The sequence below is a fragment of the Coregonus clupeaformis genome, chromosome 34 (genome assembly GCF_020615455.1).
Source record: "Coregonus clupeaformis isolate EN_2021a chromosome 34, ASM2061545v1, whole genome shotgun sequence".
Classification (NCBI taxonomy): Eukaryota; Metazoa; Chordata; class Actinopteri; order Salmoniformes; family Salmonidae; genus Coregonus; species Coregonus clupeaformis.
Genome location: NC_059225.1, coordinates 5,171,467 through 5,191,425, shown reverse-complemented (window position 1 = coordinate 5,191,425; position 19,959 = coordinate 5,171,467). Strand labels below are relative to the sequence as shown.

The window sequence follows — 19,959 nt, the reverse complement described above, 5'->3', positions numbered from 1 at the left end:
CGCGAGAGAGAGAGAGCGAGAGAGAGAGAGCGAGAGAGAGATGGAGAGAGCGAGATGGAGAGAGAGAGAGAGAGATGGAGCGAGATGGAGAGAGAGAGAGAGAGAGAGAGAGAGATGGAGAGAGAGAGAGAGCGAGATGGAGAGAGAGAGAGAGAGAGAGATGGAGAGAGAGATTATATTATATTATTATTATTATTGTAGCAACTAGATAAAACAGGCAAATGGTTATAGCCAATATGGTCACAGCTGTCTTTAATAATTAAACAAAACTCAAGCTGAATGAATCTGTCAAAGTTTCCTCGGTCTTAGGGCTGATCAAGCAGCCGCAAGCTCCCGGACAGGGCTCTACCGTGGCCCCAACTGAAGCCGGTGCTTCTGAGCAGAACGGTCGAAACCAGGAGCCGGGCGCTGTTCTGGATAAGTTGTTCGGGGTGTTTATGAGCAAGAAGTGGCGATTTCAGCCAACAAGCGTGCAGTATCCAGACGGGAGATGACAACTGCCTGGATTAGGACCTGTGCCGCTTTCTGTGTAAGAAAGAAATTGTCCAGCTCATCGCTGCCCGTGAACAGCTCAGCCACCATTTACAGGTCAGGCTTCAGCTGGCGAGCTCTCTCCAGCATGTACTACATACAGCACAGCACAGCACAGCCACCCACACCACAACACACAGGCCAGGGCACACAATGCAACACAGGCAATGTTGGGGAAGGGAGGACGAGTGAGATTGGAGATAGAGATGAAAAGGAGAGGAGGAATAGAGGAGAGAAGGGGATATAGAAAGAGAGATAGATATGAGACAAGAGAGGAGGAGAGATAGGAGAGAAGGGGAAAGTGAAGGGGTACAAGCTGGGCAAGAAAGAGTAAATATGAAAACACAGAGAGGGGAGGGGGGACATGCAAAGTGTCAATTACCAGGCAACAAACAGGTTAATGGTGGGAATTCGCCTGAAAAAGGGGTGTTGGGAAATGTAGTAACAAAATCGATTTATGTTTAAGTGAATGTGCACAGGCAGTCCAGTGATAATGGAAAATATAGTTATACACTTAATATAGAACACATTAAGAACACCTGCTTTAAGTGCCTTTGAACGGGAATGGTAGTAGGTGCCAGGCGCACTGGTTTGACTCAAGAACTGCAACACTGCTGGGTTTTTCACGCTCAACAGTTTCCTGTGTGTGTAAAGAATGGTCGAGATGAGTCCCATTATGTCTGGCGAAAACCAAACACTGCATTCCACAGTAAGAACCTCATACCAACGGTCAAGCATGGTGGTAGTGTGATGGTTTGGGGATGCTTTGCTGCCTCAGGACCTGGACGACTTGCCTTAATAAAAGGAACCATGAATTCTGCTCTGTATCAGATAATTCTACAGGAGAATGTCAGGCCATCCCGTCTGTGAGCTGAAGCGCAGCTGGGTCATGCAGCAAGACAATGATCCAAAACACACAATCAAGTCTACATGAAAATGTTTAAAAAGCAACACATTTGAAGTTTTGGATTGGCCTAGCCAAAGTCCAGACCTAATCCCAATTGAGGTGTTGTGGCAAGACTTGAAATGAGCAGTTCATGCTTGAAAATCCACAAATGTCACTGAGTTAAAGCAGTTCTGCATGCAAGAGTGGGCCAAAATTCCTTCACAGCAATATGAGAAACTGATCAACAACTACAGGAAGCATTTGGTTGCAGTCATTGCAGCTAAAGGTGGCACAAGCAGTTATTGAGTGTAAGGGGGCAATTACTTTTTCACACAGGTGAATTGGGTGTTGCATAACTTTGTTAATTAAATAAATAAAATAAGTATACATTTCTGTTATTTGTAAACTCAGGTTTCCTTTATCTAATTGTAGGTTTTGGTTGAAGATCTGACAACATTCAGTATCAAAAATATGCTAAAATAGAGAAAATCAGAAAGGGGGCAAATACTTTTTCACAGCACTGTTTGTACTTACAGCTTTATTTGATACCGTTTGTAATTTTTCATAATGCTCTAATCTAGATGTTCCACAGCACATTCACACAAGATGGCAGGAAGACTAGGGGTCTCCTTTTCTACAAAGACTTCAAAGTGTTTCCCCCCAGCAATAACAAGAGGATAATGTTGGCCTAGTAAGACTCAGCACATTCAATTTAAGAGTATCACAGAAAATATTCACCAGGTATGCAGATATGAATGTGTGCATGTACAGTCAGATCAGCATACTGTACTTCAGCCATGCACGTGTAGGGGAGTGGAGTGACAGTTGTCCAGGCGTACGCCTGCAAAGCGTTTGGCCGTGATTTCTGTGTACTACTTTATGTGGGCCCACAGGTAGGGGCAGTCCTCTAGTTTAACACAGTTTCAGGCTGTCTCCCCAGCAGAGCAGCTCTTCCCTCAGGTACAATGTAGAGAGCCAGACGGGGATAAGACAGAGAAGTTAGAAATATCAATTCTCTCTAAACTGGAAAATTCACATTTCTCGGGGAAAGGTACATCTTTACCACCCCCTTTTGGTATAGACTGGATATGAGAATTTTAGGCCTATCGCTAGGCCCCAGTTACAACGGAACTAGCAGCTGACCTGGAACCTAATACTACTGAACTATCAGCTGACCTGTCTCTGCAAAGTTCCTCAGGGGGTCATCTGACATCACCCAGCCGTTTTGGGCCAGGAAGTGTCTGACTGGCTCATCAGCTGTATTTCCTGGTCAAATACCATGTTGTCCTCAGGTGAAATATCTGCACACCACTGGATGTTTCCTGGTGATAGGTCCCAATTTAGGCCTGTGCTCCACAAGGTGTTCATAAACTATATTTCCCACGATGCAGTCGTTGCCCTTAATACTCATTTTTAGTGCAGCCCCTTATTCCGCTCCACATTAAGCTCCTCCTGTCTGTTCCAGTTATAACACTCCAGGATGGATGAGGGCTCATTATTGTAACACAAGCACATTAATGACAGAAACATTTGTAGACCCAACACTAGTGACAAGGCAATGCCCAGGTCAAGATGATTGGGATCATTGCTTCAAGGTATTTCCGTTCCTCTCAACTCAAGTGTCTTATCAAACAAAGCTTGTAATTGTCTTATAGAAGGTAGCATACAATACAAGAAAGGTGATTCGACATAATTAGCAATCACTCTGTATGAGCGGGTCTATTGCTGTAATGGAGTATCGTAAAGCAGACATGATTTGTCGCCACAGATACTTTGTCTACGTTTCTACCGTTGTGGCTAGAGGGAGTTGACGTAGGCTTACCGAGCCATCTAGTGGTCGCGTCGGGGACAACAGTTGACAACTGTGGCATTAGCTTAACCCTTTTCCTAACATTAACCTCTTTCTCCTAACCTGCTAAGTTAATTCACCTAAACTGTTGCGTTAATTATCCTAACCTGATGTGGCAACAAAGCCCACCCCTAACCCTCCCCACAATGGTGTGATTCACTCAAATTAAATGACAAATACTTTACTTAGTATAGTCACTCCCACTAAGTCCAACTTTGAATCGTTGATATCCCAGGATTATTTGCACGTTAGACTGGGGACGAGGTTAGATGGTTCCTCAACCTGAAAGTAATTTATGGACCAGGAGAAACTGATCCATGGTTGACATGGGTCTATATCACATCCTTATTATTGCAGTTGAAACAAACTGACCTGAGGTGATGGTGGCTGTAGGCCTAGAGGAGCATGGATGTTGGGCTCTCCCCGGCTGAGCTGGGTGTTTCCATTCTATATGAGTGAAAATAAACTTTAAAATGTTATTGGTACACATGAATAGGAATGAGTAGACCTTGTCATTTCTTAAAACATGTACTCGTTTGTCCTAAATAAAATACAGGTAGTAGTTGACAGACACCAACGTGGACATCTTTGAAGGTCCTCCACAGCTTTAGCCGGTTGTTGGAGTTGGGGACCTCCATAACACAGCAGAGATGACCCAAGAAACATGTTTCTGCTGTACTATGGGGGTACCACTGCAGAAAGAGGTCAAGCCAGATAAGAAACTATTCAGAGAAGTGACAGGTTAGAATACCTGAAGGGCTATAAAGTCACCTTCAAGTGAACAATTGAATGAATGACAAGAATAAAATAGCCAATACAAGGTCTTTACAATGTACAAGTTTATTTTTAATGAACTCTTCAGTGGTTGGTAGTCACAGCACAGCTCGCATGAATGAAGCCACACGCCTATTTTACAAGATGGGAAATTTAAAAAGGAAAAACAGCAAAAATGTAAACCAAGAGGAGATGGCCAACAGTCCAACTACAGCAACGTGTTTTCTTTACTACAGTATCCATAAAAGGCCACTGAAATGCATAATGTGTTTGATGCATGGACTTTATTTTGATGGTGGCTGACATAAAATACTCCTCACATGGCATTGACAGTGCATGTAGACATTGTAAATACCTAAGATCTTTTAGTGACAACACCTTGGCTAATACTACGGCTAAAAAAAAAAAAAAAAAAATGAAAATAAAATGAACCGCATTCGTCCAAAGATACTGAATACAATGTGTCAAATGTAGTGAAGCAATTATATTATTTGTATCTCACAATTACCGCGAACACTTAAAACTGGAAAGAAAAAGAACTGAACACTGCCAGCCATTCCCTTTAAGAGAGAGGCCCTATTGTAATCCAATGTCTTTAGACTATAAATGAAGAAAATAGTTAAAAACACACTTTTTTTGTCCTCTGGAGTTTGTATATTTTTAATAGTAACAGACGGGAATCATAAATGCATGCCATGTGCTGGTCTCAAACAATACATACAGCATCACTCTGTACCTGCTAAAACGAAGTGAGAAATACAGAGTATAAACCAACGACTACACTACAAACTTAAAGAAAAGAGGGGGGTGAGGGTCGGTGAAAGGGGTGAGCGATGGAAAGATGGAAGAGGAGTGAAAATCCTACTAGTGATGGACTCATCATTAAAGCATTTTTATTAGAAATAAATGCATATTGCACATACAGTGAAAGCTTAAATTCCACCAAGTCCACCTGTTCCGTAAAGCGATAATTCCATTTACCTCTGAAGGAGACACACAAAGGTACAGAAATGGAAAGGGGGTGGGTGGCGTGGATAGAGGTGTGTGCGTGTGGTGTGTGTCGGGGTAGGGATGGGGGTGGGAGGTTGTGTGCACTAAGACAGGGTACAACTGGGAAGTATTCTGCTGGGCGACAGAGCCTCCAAAAACAGGGTGGGACTTCTTCTGGGGGAGGGGGGGGGGGTCAGAAAGAACAGGACAACTACACATCGCACAACCCTTGTATGTAGGTCGAGGAACAAACAGGAAATGAAAACAAAAAGATGAAATAAGAGTTTGTGGCACAAATAAAATCAGGTGAAATAACTGTTCTTCTGTGACAGCCGAGAGATCGATACAAGTGTTTTATGTACAACTAAGGCTTATTGGTTAAATAGTTGAGGCTTCCCCGCCCGCAAAGGCTTTTACATGCCGTTCACAACCCTTTCCTTTGCTAATGTAAACTCAGTGGTTCTATCTGGAGAGCAGCCACAGGTTGAAGTGGATAATAACCTAATGGAGAGAGGGAGGAAATGGATGGGAGGATGCTGTGGTGGTGGTAGAGGAGAGGAGCGAGGGATAGAAGAGCTGAGAGAAGGAGGCTTCCTGTTGCTGATGTCTCTTGCAATTAATACCTAAAAGTTGCAATTCCATTAGTCACTGCCATGGAGGAGTGGGCGGGTGCAGGAGGGCGGGGAGGGGGTCTGTTCTACTTGGAAAGCTTGCTAATGACTCGAATAAGAGCTCCGTTCTCGTCCTTTAGTCTCTGGTTGTCTGCTTTCAAGTCTGGTAGCGTCTGGAAGAGAACAAAAGGAAGATAGGGAAACAGGCTTAGAGACATGTCACCACAGAGACACGTTGAGGTTTACCAGTCAGCCCAGTTCTAGAAATTGTTAATTGCAGCGTGTCATCAGCATCTTTGATGAGCCAGTCTCAACCATTTTTTTATTGTCATTTATTTTCTCAGCACAAACAGTGCTCCTTTGTTTGAAGCATACAGGGCCAAAAAAACACATGAGCGACAACTAAAACTGTTGCAGCATCAAATATTGCCTTTGCAATCGTTCGGTTCTTCCATTTGTATTTGTGAGGTCGACTTACCATGTGTAAAGCTAACACCATCTCGCAGTCAGGATTGGAAGTGGAAATGGGGCCATTCCCCACCCAATACCCGTTTCTGCCTTGAACTAAGTTTCCAAACTAACTGCTGTTCTTTTCTTATAAGAAAGTAATGGTAATACAACAACTCTGCCTTAACAGAATTATAGTAGGTACATTATTCACTAACATAATTACACCACTGCCTGTCATCTTGGTCACAGTTTGTGAGTTTAGTCTGAAATAGATACAATAAATTGACTTAAAAGCCCTATGACACTCATTAGGGTCATTCTGACTAGCTATCTGAATAAGGGATACCCTACCGCTTTAACTATTTATTAACACAATACTCAGTGTGGTGCCAAAGTGTTGTGGATTAAGTGGGAAATATTACGAGAGACCTACGAAATACTAACCAGTTTGTTTGACAACTGAAAATATAACTAATCACAATGAGTCACAGATGATCATTTACAGGTATAATTCCCTCATTAATATCAATTAAAACCATACTGGGCTAAGCAGATTCATAAAGCCATGCAGTAGTGCATTGCCTTGGGCAGAGCAAACATGGAGGACTGTCCAGTCCCTCTTGAAACACTTCAGCACTCACATAGGGAACAACTGAACATCCAGGGAGATGAAGAGCAAAACTTCACTGTCCACTGCAAAACTATAAAGCATTTTATTACAGATGACAATCAACCAACCTGAGCATCTTATGGTATGTAATGGACCTTGAATCATTAGCCAAATTAATATGTCTAGGTCACATTTCACTTGGAATTTAAATCAGACCAAGTGTAAACCTGCATTATGGGGGTGACCCGGTCTCAAAGCTGGGTTGATGGCATCTATAAGAGTGAATTGAAACGGGGTAGGACTGGAGAAAGACACTGAGGGGAAAGGAAATGTGTCCGTTTTTTTTTTAACATGTCCGCCATTTGACGCAAAAAGAAAGCCACGTCATGCAAAGAAACCAGAAACAAGCCAAACGAAACAACGGCCCTCCCTGATAAAGACTTCAAGACAGCACACTGGGGGGAAAAACAAAATGGGGCACTCTCCTTTACAGTACATCAAATGATCTAGTAAAATCAACTGCATAAAATACCTAATCATGTAGTCCAATATTTATACTTCAGGTACTGCACTAACAATAAAGTAGTACATATTTGCTTATATGAAAATGAACACCTGAATTGATACTTACCTGAATGAAAATAACATTTCACTATACTGTAAAATATGGGTACTGTAAATGGAAAGTGCCCACTCAAAACACACTCCCCCAATATGAACACCAGAGAGGTCTGGGGAGGTAGGGTGAGTCAGTCTCCGGGGGGAATAACCTTGTAGTTGGGCGGCTGGGGACCTGCCTGTCTATGGGTGCGGTCGGAGCACGAATGGAGCATGAGAAGGGAGGGTGAGGGGGAGCGGTTGGGCAGGGCTACAGGTCCACGGAGGGGGGCAGCTGGCTGCAGGCTGACTGGGAGAGCTTGACCACCACGCGGGCCAGGGCCCTGTTCTCTGCCTGCAGCCGCTCTTTGACCTGACGCAGGGCCTGAACCTGCTTTACCTCTGGGAGGTTCTGCAGGAAAACCACAACACAGGGAGAGAGAGCGGGAGAGAGAGAGTGGGAGAGAGAGAGAGAGAGAGGGGGAGAGAGAGAGAGAGAGAGAGAGTGGGGGAGAGAGAGAGAGAGGGGGGGGAGAGAGAGAGAGAGTGGGGGGAGAGAGAGAGAGAGTGGGGGAGAGAGAGAGAGAGAGAGAGGAGAGAGAGAGAGAGAGAGAGAACAAGAGAAAGCGCAAGAGAGCGAGTCAAACCAGCAGAGGGCAGAGAAAAAGGGGGAGATGGGAGAGTGTACCAGAAGGGAGAGAAAGAATGGAAGACAATGAGGGGCCAATACAAATGATAGAGAGGATAAGAGGGGGCAAAGAGAAGACAAAACAGAAAAAGGAGATTGTTAGGAAAATGGGACAGAGTTTGGAACTGGAGGAATGACAAGTGCTTTCCAGGCAGACTGGCATGTAGGAGAGATGGCGATCTACGGTAGCAGAGTAGAATGGAAGACAGATCTGATCGCTGGGTCCTTATGACCTAGAAATTAACACTACATTATGGCAGTGCTGGGAAGAAGGAAGAACACTTGCTGACTCTGACATAATGGATTTTGCTGCACAGTTTGAGAACATCCAATCTGTCATCTCCTTAGTTAGAAGAGCTTACGAGTTACGTCGACATAGATTATATAGAGCATCCCAAAATGTCATAAATACGGAACACACACACACAGGTGAATACACACATATTCAGAATACACACCATAGACCGGATACACAGTGGGGGCTCAAATCAAACACTGGGGGCTCAAATCAAACAGTGACAACAGCACTATGCTGACTGTCAGTTAAGATTGTTTCGTTATACAAATACCATGCTATAATTGACAGCACCAGAGAGTTTATCAAATGGAACATTGGGCCTGTGGAAAAAATGCTATCCTGTATAGTAACTTTGTTCAGCAATACATTTCAACAGGGCATACTAATATAGTACAGCTAATGTATACAGTATGTTTAACAATATTGGAATATTGACTGCTGTCCCCGATCTTAAAGGGGCAATATGTAATTATGTCACTCACAACCTTCCGGTGCCCTACACACAAATAGGGCCTACACCCAACCACATACACCCAGCACGGGTCAACCCTGAGGGCCCAGTCACATGAGACAGTACCTTGAGTTCCTCCTCCATCTCAGAGATCTTCCTTTCTAGAGCTCTTCTTTCCTGCAGGGAGGGGGACAAACAGATGTTAACCCTGGGTTTAAAGAAGAGGGAGAGGAGCATTGAAAACACCACGCAAGACAACCACCACATCCAAGCTCCCACAAACTGCTTCAGTTATGTTACCTCACACCTCGTGGCCAAAACGAAGGCCATAGCTCGGCAGCTCGGCTGTTACAGACTTGAGTGACTGACAGCAGTGTTCGTTTGTCAACAATGATGAAAAACACTCGTCAACAACCTATTTTTCCTGACTAACACTATGATAACGAGCCGAGATTCCCTGGGGAAAAAACGACAACTATCACAAATTACTTTACATTTTAGTCAACGAAAATGTGACGAGACTCCCACGTGACACTAATGGACCTTTAATTTAATTCGGCAGTCAAGTATCCTGGCACCTGGCTTCGCAGCAGTTAAACAGATTGATGAGTGACTGAAGTGCCCGCCTGGAGCTGTGTGGGAGAGCCGGGCAGATCAGCTCAATCAGCTGCAGACCGCGGAACTGAAAGATGTGAATTCTGCCAATGAGAGGACTGCATTAAATATTCTGCATGCATACATGCTTAGGATTGGACATGTTTGTTTGCAGAATTGACATCTTTCAGTTGCGCGGTCTGAGTTGATCTACCCAGCTCTCCTCCCACACAGCTACCCAGGTCACTTCAAATCACTCGTCAATCTTTTGAACTGACGCGAAGCCAGGTGCCAGGACACTACTTGTAACTAACCTCAACTAGAAACAGTAATGTTTACTCTTACTTTCATGTAGGCTATTTTTGTTTATCACATCAGAACCTCTATTTTCCCATTTGCACTTTTATTCATCTGTGTTGCCGCTCTCGTGCCGCGGTCCGCAAATGCGAGTGGTTGCTTTTTTTCCTATGGGGAAAAACGAATGCCATTTGTTAAATATTAGGAGTACAGTAATACTTCTAACATTTTGGGAAAGCTCAAATTCTCCCCTTATCAAGAAACCACTGTTATTTACCCCCCTTGACGGTTATGATGGGGAGGAAAACAGAGTTGTAAATTGTTTAACCTGTAGCCAAGGATTTATAGCCTATATGGTTAATTATGGCTGGCATTAGTTTCAATCTGCCACAATATCAATGTTACCAACTAAAGTATACATAATAATAGGCCTAGTTGGACAAGGCGATCTGAATGTGCACATGATGGAAGTTAGAAGTAGCCTAAATATTCATTTTCTTTTAGAAAATAATGTACTGACTATGTGGCTAAAATGTTGCTAAGACTAAAAAGGTATTTTAAGACTAAAACACAGACTAAAACTAAATAGCCGCCAAAATGAACACCGCCCGTAAAACCTAGCTGCAGTTCTATCCAGTACAGTGACTGTGGAGATGAGGTGTGAACGTCAGATAACAGATGCAGGTTGTGGAGCTTTATGAAGAGAGAGAGGCGAGAGGAGAGTGGGTGAGGTACACACGCATGACTGTGAAGCATGTCAAAGCCAGAACCATGGAGGCTAATCTAAAGCCCTAACAAGTTTAGTGCTGCATGTCCCATTTTCTCCTGATGTGGTTAAAGGCTGTGGTTATCTAAACATGACAAGTTAATGAAATTACTAATGGTAAATGTCAGCCATACTGGCATGACCAATGCAACTAAAATAAAAATAAAAACATTTGGCTTCGTTTGCAAAGGAAGACCCAAGCTGTGAAGGTCTGGAGGTATGCTGACTTTAGGGAATGCCAGGGGAAGGTGATCATGGGAAGGTGATCTGAAGTCCGGTTATAACATGGACTTTACGCAGACTAAAGCAATAGACTAGGGTATGAGTAAATCGTTCATGGAAGATGTTTTGAGTTGAGGATAAGTGTTTTTTCTTGGCCACCATGTGAACTACATGTGCCTGTTGTCTTTAAGGGGATGTTTGTGTCAGTCGTAAAGGGGATGTTTGAGTCAGTCGTTAAGGTGATATGAGTGAAAGTTACTCAAAATTGGGATGAGGAACACTTGCCAAGAAGAATGGCAAAAAGCACATGCAGAAGACAACATTTACATTGAAACAATCCATCATGTATACTCGCTATCACACACTACGCAAAAACTCTGGAGAAGAAGTGACCACACACTGGCTATTTTTTTTTTTACAAAACACGTGAAAGAAGGTAGGTAGCTCGTGCTTGGGTGGGGTGGCACGCCCCCAGCCAGCTATATGGGCATGGTGAGACAGCCAGCAGCAGAGGCAGTAGACTGCAGAAAGTAGTCAGGTTTATAAGACCATACCACCCAGCTGAAATTGGGGCCTGCTTGTAACCTTCAGACATAAACCAGTTGGCATTGATTACCACTAGCATTACCAATTCAGTTCAAGCCAATAATAATACTTTTATTTTTAAGTGCCTTTCATACATACAACTCATTTTTGAGTTCATTCATTTGTTGGGGAAAATGATTAAATAAGTTAAAAACATAAAACACGAAATAATCATTACCCTTTTCTCCATCTCAAGCTGCGACCGGTCAGCAAAGCGTTCCTGCCTCTGTAACACAAGCAAAGTCGATAACCCACAGTTAGCGAGGAACAGCCCCTATTTATTCCCAATGAGTGATGCTAATGCTGAGGCAACTTACGCTAATGCTACATGATACGTGCTAATTTCCCAACTGTACTGTGCAGCCTGGCCCCAGTGCCTCACCTGTGTGGCCTTCTCCAGCTGTAGCTTCAAGTCAGTCAGCTGCAGGTCTGTGTCACGTAACTGGGCCTTCAGCTTCTCATTCTCTGCTAGGATCTGCTCATAAAGCTGAGAGAGGAAAAACAACAGTGAGAAAAAAATCTAACTTCACAGGGAAGAATGACTATTTCTATGGTGGTGTTATTGAGTCTGGTGTGATCTTAACTAAGGTAGAAGGTGAGTGTCCGGGAGCTCCTGTACCTTCTTGTAGTCAGTGCTATCGTCTCGGTCCAGCCTGCTTGAGAATGACCTGCGACCCTCGCCACGGCTACCCAGGTGGTCATATCGGTCGGAAGAGGAAGTGCTGCTTTCATTCCTGAAGAGAATAGAAACATGGACACTTACCTCTACAGTTACATTATCTATTCGACCATATCTAATATTTACACTGCCATATACAAGATTGTCAACGGTTGATTTGGTCCAAAGTGGAACAAGCCCTCCAAGTGAAGGGTAAATAGCAGACAGGAAGGATGAATTCCCAAATGGCACCCTATTCCCTACATAGTGCACTACTTTAGACCAGAGACCTATGGGCCATGGTCAAAGGTAGTGCACTATATAGGGAGCCATTTGGGACAGACCTGAAGAATAAACTGAATTTGGTACGTACCTGGACAGTCGGTCACTCTGTGAAAAGAAAAGAAAAACAGAAGTGATTTAATGTCTTCACCCGATGTTAAATCAAGCAAATCCACATGACAGATTCAGAGCAGTGCAGTTTTCCTGTTGTCTAGATTATCAATTAGAGTGCATTTTAGAGTTTTGTTGTTCTGCCAGGGAATGTTTGGAGCAGTGAGTGGAGCATCACAATGAACACACTGAAAACAGGATGTTTAAGGTGGCATTCTATTCTCCTAGCACATTTTTTTGTCCAATCTTTTTGTAAATAACAACTAGCTAGCTGTGGCAAGTTGAGTGTTACAAAAATACTAAATGATATGTACTGCTCGGTTATTCATTTCCTTGGCTTCAAAAGGTCTGCCTCCTTGACTTGCAAAGCGTTGACAAGCCAGATGTTGGATAAATCAGTGTCTACCCCCTCTCAGCGCCGAGCCTCTCCCTCTCATAGCACCTGACCCCTCTGCACTGCAACAGTCCCCCCCCCCACCACATTCCTGAACGGCTGCCAAGCCTGCCAGTGCCTCAGGGCCTGCCCCTGATCCCCAGCCTCTCCTAGCACCCGCTGCTCCAGCAGAGGGCCTCAGAGTGGGGTTAGGGAGCAGGCGGGATGGGGGTCAGAGGGCCAAGCCTACAGCGGTATTCAAATTGCTGTTGGCTTCCTGAAGCTGAAGGAGCCCGATTGCCAGGAAAAGCACTTGTGTCAGCATATCTTTAAGACCTTAGCTACAGAGATTAAAATGGTGAGGGGGAAGAAAACTGACATGTACAACTGGTTGAATTACAGGTTTGTCAGAAAAATATACTGCTTAACAAAAACACCACAGCATGTTTTAGCCTACTTCTCTAAGGTTATGATATATTTTGCAGATCTTGGCAAATTCAAATCTCCCTCAAGTCGTGAAAAAAAACTGTGTGCTTCACTTCACACTGCAAGTAATTGATAAATGCAGGGACATTCTTCCATCTAACTCCAGTTATCCATGACTTTCACCACAATAAAAAGGCCAGCTAAGTTTACCTCCTAAAATCAAGTGGGCAGAACTGGAGGGGTGAAACTAGTTACATATCGCAATATTATTATGGACGATATTATAGCGATACTTTGACTGCGAGTATCGATTTGTAAACATATTGCTAGTAGGGTTGAATGTCGGGAACCCGGTTACCGAGATTTACAGATTTACTGCCCAAAACCACTCCCTTTTCCCGGGATAAATAACAGAGAAACCGGTAAATTATAATAAATGATTTATATTAACAGCATGACGTGAAATAGAACTGAAATGATATGTGTTGTCTAAATCAGGATTCTCTAAGGCCTTCTCTCTGGTCAAAGCATGATGAATCATCAGATCTCAGGGTGGGGACCGACAGCTCATCTCAGTATGTAGACCTATCATCTCATCATGGTAACTTTGCATTGTGACAGGTAGACTTCCATTCGCTGCAGCATAGCCTAAGCTACAGTAATAAAGACCGAATGCACGTCTAATTTACACATCTCCATCTGGCTGAGGTCTCCTTTTTTGAAATTGTAAATATATATATTTTTTTGCAGCTGCAGCATTTTAAAAACACTCCTATATCGCTGCTTTAAATCAATGCACGAGCGAGCACTCTCTCGCAGTCTTTCGCTCTCATCAATTACATTCAAATTGCATCCAAAATAGATCATCCTGTTCAAGATCGACTATTCGAAGAGGGACGCAAACTCGTTTGCTGAATGTTATATACAGCAGCCAATAGAACTCACAGGTAGTTTGAAAGAGTGAATGCGCGATGGCAGTACGCTATAGAAGTTATTTATTCAGGCCCATAACCATTCAATCCTCGTGGAGAATTGAAAGCCTTCTGCATCTCATTCTAGTCCTATATGATTCAAGCATGTCATTAGAATGATTAAGATAAGGACAACAAAACTTATTTCATTTAACTGTTGAAAGCGAGCAAGGAATGAAGCAACACTAGAGAGAAAGAGGTGGTAGGCTAATAACATTAGGGGAAATATTATGAAAAAATGTCAAATTCACTAGCCTATACTTGTAAATTTGTAGGCTGCATGTGCTGCACCAGAATCGCATGTTCTCTCCCTGCTTTATCATGGTTTGAACAAGGTGCGTAATTCCAGTCCATTTAATAAGTATGTACAATACAGTAATACTCACACTCTTCCTTGTTTCCCTCCCACTGTACATCTATGTGCTTTTATGTTTTTCTACCGTGCTTAATGTGCAGTAGCCTATATATCATATAGCCTATGTATTGGATAACGTCACAATCATTTGGGCTTCGACTCATTAAATGTCTTTAATGTAGGGCTCATAATATGTATTTAAATCAGGCTCAGGTTGCATCCGGCTTGAATTTTCGATCAAAGCGCTAATCAAATCCAGACATAGGCCTATTTATATGCTTTTGAATGACACTTCCGGTTTGGCGGGAAATACCGGGTTACACGGGAGAAAAGTGATTTATTCTCGGGATGGAAGATTTGTAAAATATTCAACCTTAATTGCTAGGTAGCGTCAGCTAGCGCTAGTCGACTGTACCTGCGCCAAAACTCTTGTATTTTTCATCCTATAGCTTGCTCTCCATCTTCTTTTTAAATAGTGAGCCAACATGTTCAGCCCTTTTATTTCCATGACTGATCAAAAGTCATTTTCTCATGCTCTCTCATCTCTCTGTAGCAGACATATATTGAGCAATATAGTTTGAAACAGCAAATCGCAATATCGAATCGCAATACACATAGAATTGGGAGAATATCAATACATATCGTATCTGCACCTAAGTATCGTGACAACATCGTAGCGTGAGGTTCCTTGCAATTCTCAGCCCTAGGAGAAACCCAAATCAACTCTGCCAGGAGAGAGCAGCTCTTCCTGAATGCTTTCCTATCCATGCAGAGATAATGGACCATTTCCTATTTGGTGTTCCGTTCAGGCCCCGCCCCAACGTGCAGCCTCCAACAACAAAGAGATCCGCTGGCTTTCTGTCTGGTTGCTGCGTCCGCCTGCCCCCCTCCTCCCACTGTGTGCGTCTGATCTGCAGCCAAGCGCCTGGCCACATCACTGTCTGCTCCGCTCTGCAGCACTACACAGGATACACCCCTTCCAAAACAGGAAGACCTAGCCAGGGAGACTCCATCTTATTTAACCTTTATTTTGACAGGGAAGTCATACTGAGACTAGGGTCTCCTACAAATGAGCCCTGCATAAATACAGAGACTGGGCTTGGTAATTTGTAAGTCTAAATTGAATTAATGATACAGTAGATATTGTTTATCGACAAAGCATGAGTGCTTTGTAGATAAACAAGAAAATGCTGCTCTCCCTTTACATACAAAGAGGCCCAACCCATTTTTTGTTAGTCACACTGACCTTCCCCTCTACCCTCCCAAAGCTACAAAGGAACTCTGTAGGGGGTTCGTTAGCTATGATTACAGGGTGGATGTCCTGTCCACTAAAATTAAGTCCTAGCAGATGCCAGAATATCTGATGTTTTTCACTGCATGTGAAAAATATGAATGTCATTTTTCAATAACTAGTCCAAAAAAGTAACTAGTCCAGAATGTTTTAATTCCTTCCACTTTCTCCTCCATTCGCAGAACGTTCCTAATAGTGAAAACTGCCTGTACGTTCAACCTTTGACATGAGCAAGACACATTTCCTTTGTGTGGTGGCTTGTTTTGGAACTTACTGTGAACTACGGTGGAGAGTGTTTTGGGTTTGAGGTCACCTTAGCGACAGGACAATCAAAGGAAAGGAGGAACCATTAAATCCAAAGTCAGAGGTATTTACAGTACCAAAGTTGGCCAAAATAGGACAAATAAAGGAAAAGCAGAGGCACTTGCTTGGCTATGACTATACACAAAAGAGAGAGAGAGAAAAAACTACAGGAAGAAGTTGATTGGGGTGGTTGAACATCACCAAAAAACACTGGTCAGTCACTAAAAAGCATGTGTTTTATCAAAACAGTATATCCTTTAGTTTGAGTCTCAGGCTGGAGGTTTGACCACAGACAGTTGCGGTAAAGAGGTCAATGGAATTCAACCAAAACAATGGAAATGCCATGGAAACGAGTGGGGGAAAGGTCTTGAATATCCTCATTGCCCCCCAGCAAGAACAGCCTATATGTAGGCTATTGTTTATGTATATTTCACAATATATTGAAGTACAAATCTGAGTATAATAGTTGTATGGATGTCAACCCCAATATATGTTCATGTCATCATCACCAATCAACTGCATTTGAGTTAAAAACAACTGACTTCCATAACCAATTTCTGTATGCTAGCTATGCAACCAGCTCTTACGAACGGGAGTTAGCATTTAGTAGTCACTTCTTGAAAACGTGAAAAGGGACAACTTCTAAATGTTATGCAGCGAAAAACAGCCAAATATCCAAATCACAATATCCAAATTGTGAGCCTGTTTCAAATCAATACATAGATAATTACAGACTTGACGAATTTCCACAGATTTGTTGAATTTACGCCATTGAGGGCATCACAGCGTCCTGCGTTCCATTGACGACTTTACCGCATCTATTGTGGGTTTATTTCTACATGGTTGTGTGGACTGAGGTTACCTGAGGTTCACCCTTGATGCTGCCTTCCTCTGAGTCCGCCGACTGGTCTGGGTCATTGTCATCACTCTGGAATACAAGGAGGGACATGAGGTCAGGAACAGCCCCAGGACACAGTTATTCTCAGAACAAATCCAAAGTCTGGCTCCAAATCCCCAATCAGCTAGACCCAGAGGTGTTTCATGAGGTGCACTTCAGTGTAGTACCACATGAGTAGTTGTACTGCTAAATCCATAAAATGGATTTTTACTTCAAAAACTGACATGTATCTTTATTGCCTTATGGGTGGGTCAAGTGGGCTCTGATCATCATACTTGAGGCATGTCCACATTAAAGTGTGTGTGTGTGTGTCAGTCACTAACCCCATCTTGGGTCCAGAAGGACACCCCGGTGGAGCGTCTCTTCTCACGGGGCCGCCGGCGATCCCGTATGGAGCGGGGCTGGGACTTATCCTCTCCCTCTTTCTCCTCCTCCTGCTGCTGCTTCTTGTCTGATTCTGTCAATCACAAAGAGACCGAGTGAGCCACATGCACCTCACCTAGCACCTTGGGGTCAATTCCAATTCTGCTTCCTGTTTACATTGTCAACTCAAAATCACATTTTCGAATTGCATTTGACTTTACTGAGGAGCCTAACTGGTGACTAAAACGAACAGTCATCCATGGCGCTTCTAGCGGCCAAGTAGTCGTCGCCCCGGCCACCACAAAAAAAATGATAAAACATCCTTTTTTAATTAAAAAGCCTCCCTAAATCATATTATTATTATTATCCAATAAATAAGCATGAACTTTATCAATAGTGTTCATTACAGTCAGTATATGTGCTGACAGCAAAGTTTCATTCAATCAAAGCTTAGTTCGGTAAAACTTACTTTAAATCTTTGGTTTGATTTGCTTTCACTAGCGAGCCTTGTATCGCAATTGAGCATTGGCCAGATTTCAGGAGAGAAAACAGCTTTGGATCCGAGAACGCTTGCTCAGCTGACTGAGCATGGTTTGCCGTAGTAGCCAGTGCGTCATCGCTATGGAGAGCGGAGTGATTTTCAGAATTAGGAACTAGTGTTAGGCGGATGAGCAAAATCTAAATTTTTAGAGAGGAGTTCCACGTTTGGTTAGACAGATGGCTCCTAGCAACTGCGTGTCGTGTTAAAATGACGCCATCTGACATGAGACAATGTGCTTTAGTCTCAGAGATGAGAAACCATTTCATTTAAGGCAACCAAATCTTCTCCCTCGCCGTGGTTTTAATAAGCATATTGTGGAGTTCCCATGTGAATCTGGACCGTGGGGAGTTCGAGGGACCAATGCTGCCTGGGTGGAATTCAGGTTAACCTGTCTGTGCTCACATGGCTATTAGATACAGTGCCTTCAGAAAGTATTCATACCCCTTGACTTATTCCACATTTTGTTTTGTTACAGCCTGAATTCAAAATGGATTATTTTTTCACCCATCTACACAAAATACCCCATAACGACAAAGTGAAAACATGTTTTTAGATTTATTGAAAATGAAATACAAAAATCTAATTTACATTTGTTTTTATTATGGATCCCCATTAGCTGCTGCCAAGGCAGCAGCTACTCTTTCTGGGGTCTGGCTAAATTAAGGCAGTTATACATTTAAAAAACATTACAATACATTATAACAGATTTTACAACAAAGTATTCACCCCCGAGTCAATACTTTGTAGAAGCACCTCTGGCGGCATTTACAGCTTTTGCACCTCTGGATTTGAGGATTTTCTCCCATTATTCCTTGCAGATTTTCTCAAGCTCTGTTAAAGTTAGATGGGGAGCGGCGGTGAACAGCAATCTTCAAGTCTTTCCACAGATTTCAAGTCTGGGCTTTGGCTGGGCCACTCAAGGACTTCCACATTGTTGTTCTGAAGCCATTTCAGCATTGCTTTGGCTGCACGCTTGGGGTCATTGTCCTGTTGGAGTGTAAATCTTTGCCCCAGTCTAAGGTCATTTGCACTCTGAAGCAAGTTCTCGTCAAGAATATGCCTGTATGTCTCCATTCATTGTTCCCGCTATCCTTACCAGTCTCCCAGTCCCTGCCGCTGAAAAGCATCCCAATAGCATGCTGCTGCCACCACCATCCTTCACGGTAGGGATGGTATTAGACACGTGATGAGCTGTGCCTGGTTTTCTCCAGACATTTAATTTCCCAATGATTGAGACCACTGTGCTCTTGGAAACTTTCATACCCTTCCTTCTATATGCCTCATCACAATTCTCTTGGAGTGCTATGGACAGTTCCTTGGACTTTATGGTATAGTTTCTGCTCTGACATGCAATGTGGGACCTTATATAGGTTTTGTCACGCAACACAACGCCACAGATTTCTTAAGTTTTGAAGGAGCGTGCAATTGGCATGCTGACTGCACGAATGTCCATCAGAGCTGTTGCCAGAGACATACATTTTAATTTCTCTACCATAAGCCACCCCCAACGTCATTTTAGAGAATTGGGCAGTATGTCCAACCGGCCTCACAAGCGCAGACCACGTGTAACCACGCCAGCCCAGGACCTCCACATCCGGCTTCTTCACCTACGGGATTCGTCTGAGACCAGCCACCCAGATAGCTGATGAAACTGAGGAGTATTTCTGTCTATAATAAAGCCCTTTTGTGGGGACAAACTCATTCTGATTGGCTGGGCCTGGCTCCCTAGTTGGTGGGCCTATGCCGACCCAGGCCCACGCATGGCTGCGCTGCTGCCCAGTCATAAAACCCATAGATTAGGGCCTAATGAATTTATTTCAATTGACTGATTTCCTTATATGAACTGTAACTCAATAAAATCAAAGAAACATTTCTAAAAACATGTTTTCACTGTCATGGGATATTGTGTGTAGATGGCTGAGAAAAACTAATCCATTTTGAATTCAAGCTGTAACAACAAAATGTAGAATATGTCAAGAATGAATACTTTCTGAAGGCGCTATACATCTAATAATGATAGATACTCTGGCCATAGCTCAATGTGGGAATACATTCAACATCAGCAGAACTCAAGCTTCTTTTTTTCAATGAATAGGTCTGCTGTTGAAAGCAGGAGTATCTCAGTATAATATTTATACGTGCATGTGTGTCTACTCAGTCACAATCAATGCACTGCTGACAGTGTGTC

At 43.1% G+C, this 19,959-nt stretch overlaps 1 protein-coding gene across 1 annotated transcript in view; it reads right to left on the bottom strand.

The window, feature by feature from the left end:
• Positions 1-4,090: 4,090 nt before the first annotated feature.
• LOC121579050 (protein phosphatase 1 regulatory subunit 12A) overlaps positions 4,091-19,959 on the bottom strand; it is a gene marked incomplete at its 5' end in the record, with an annotated part of 32,422 nt that continues 16,553 nt past the window's right edge. The window contains 8 exon segments of the mRNA XM_045210376.1: positions 4,091-5,814; positions 8,862-8,912; positions 11,378-11,425; positions 11,582-11,686; positions 11,819-11,933; positions 12,231-12,247; positions 16,832-16,897; positions 17,191-17,324. Coding sequence (XP_045066311.1) covers positions 5,728-5,814; positions 8,862-8,912; positions 11,378-11,425; positions 11,582-11,686; positions 11,819-11,933; positions 12,231-12,247; positions 16,832-16,897; positions 17,191-17,324 — 623 coding nt within the window.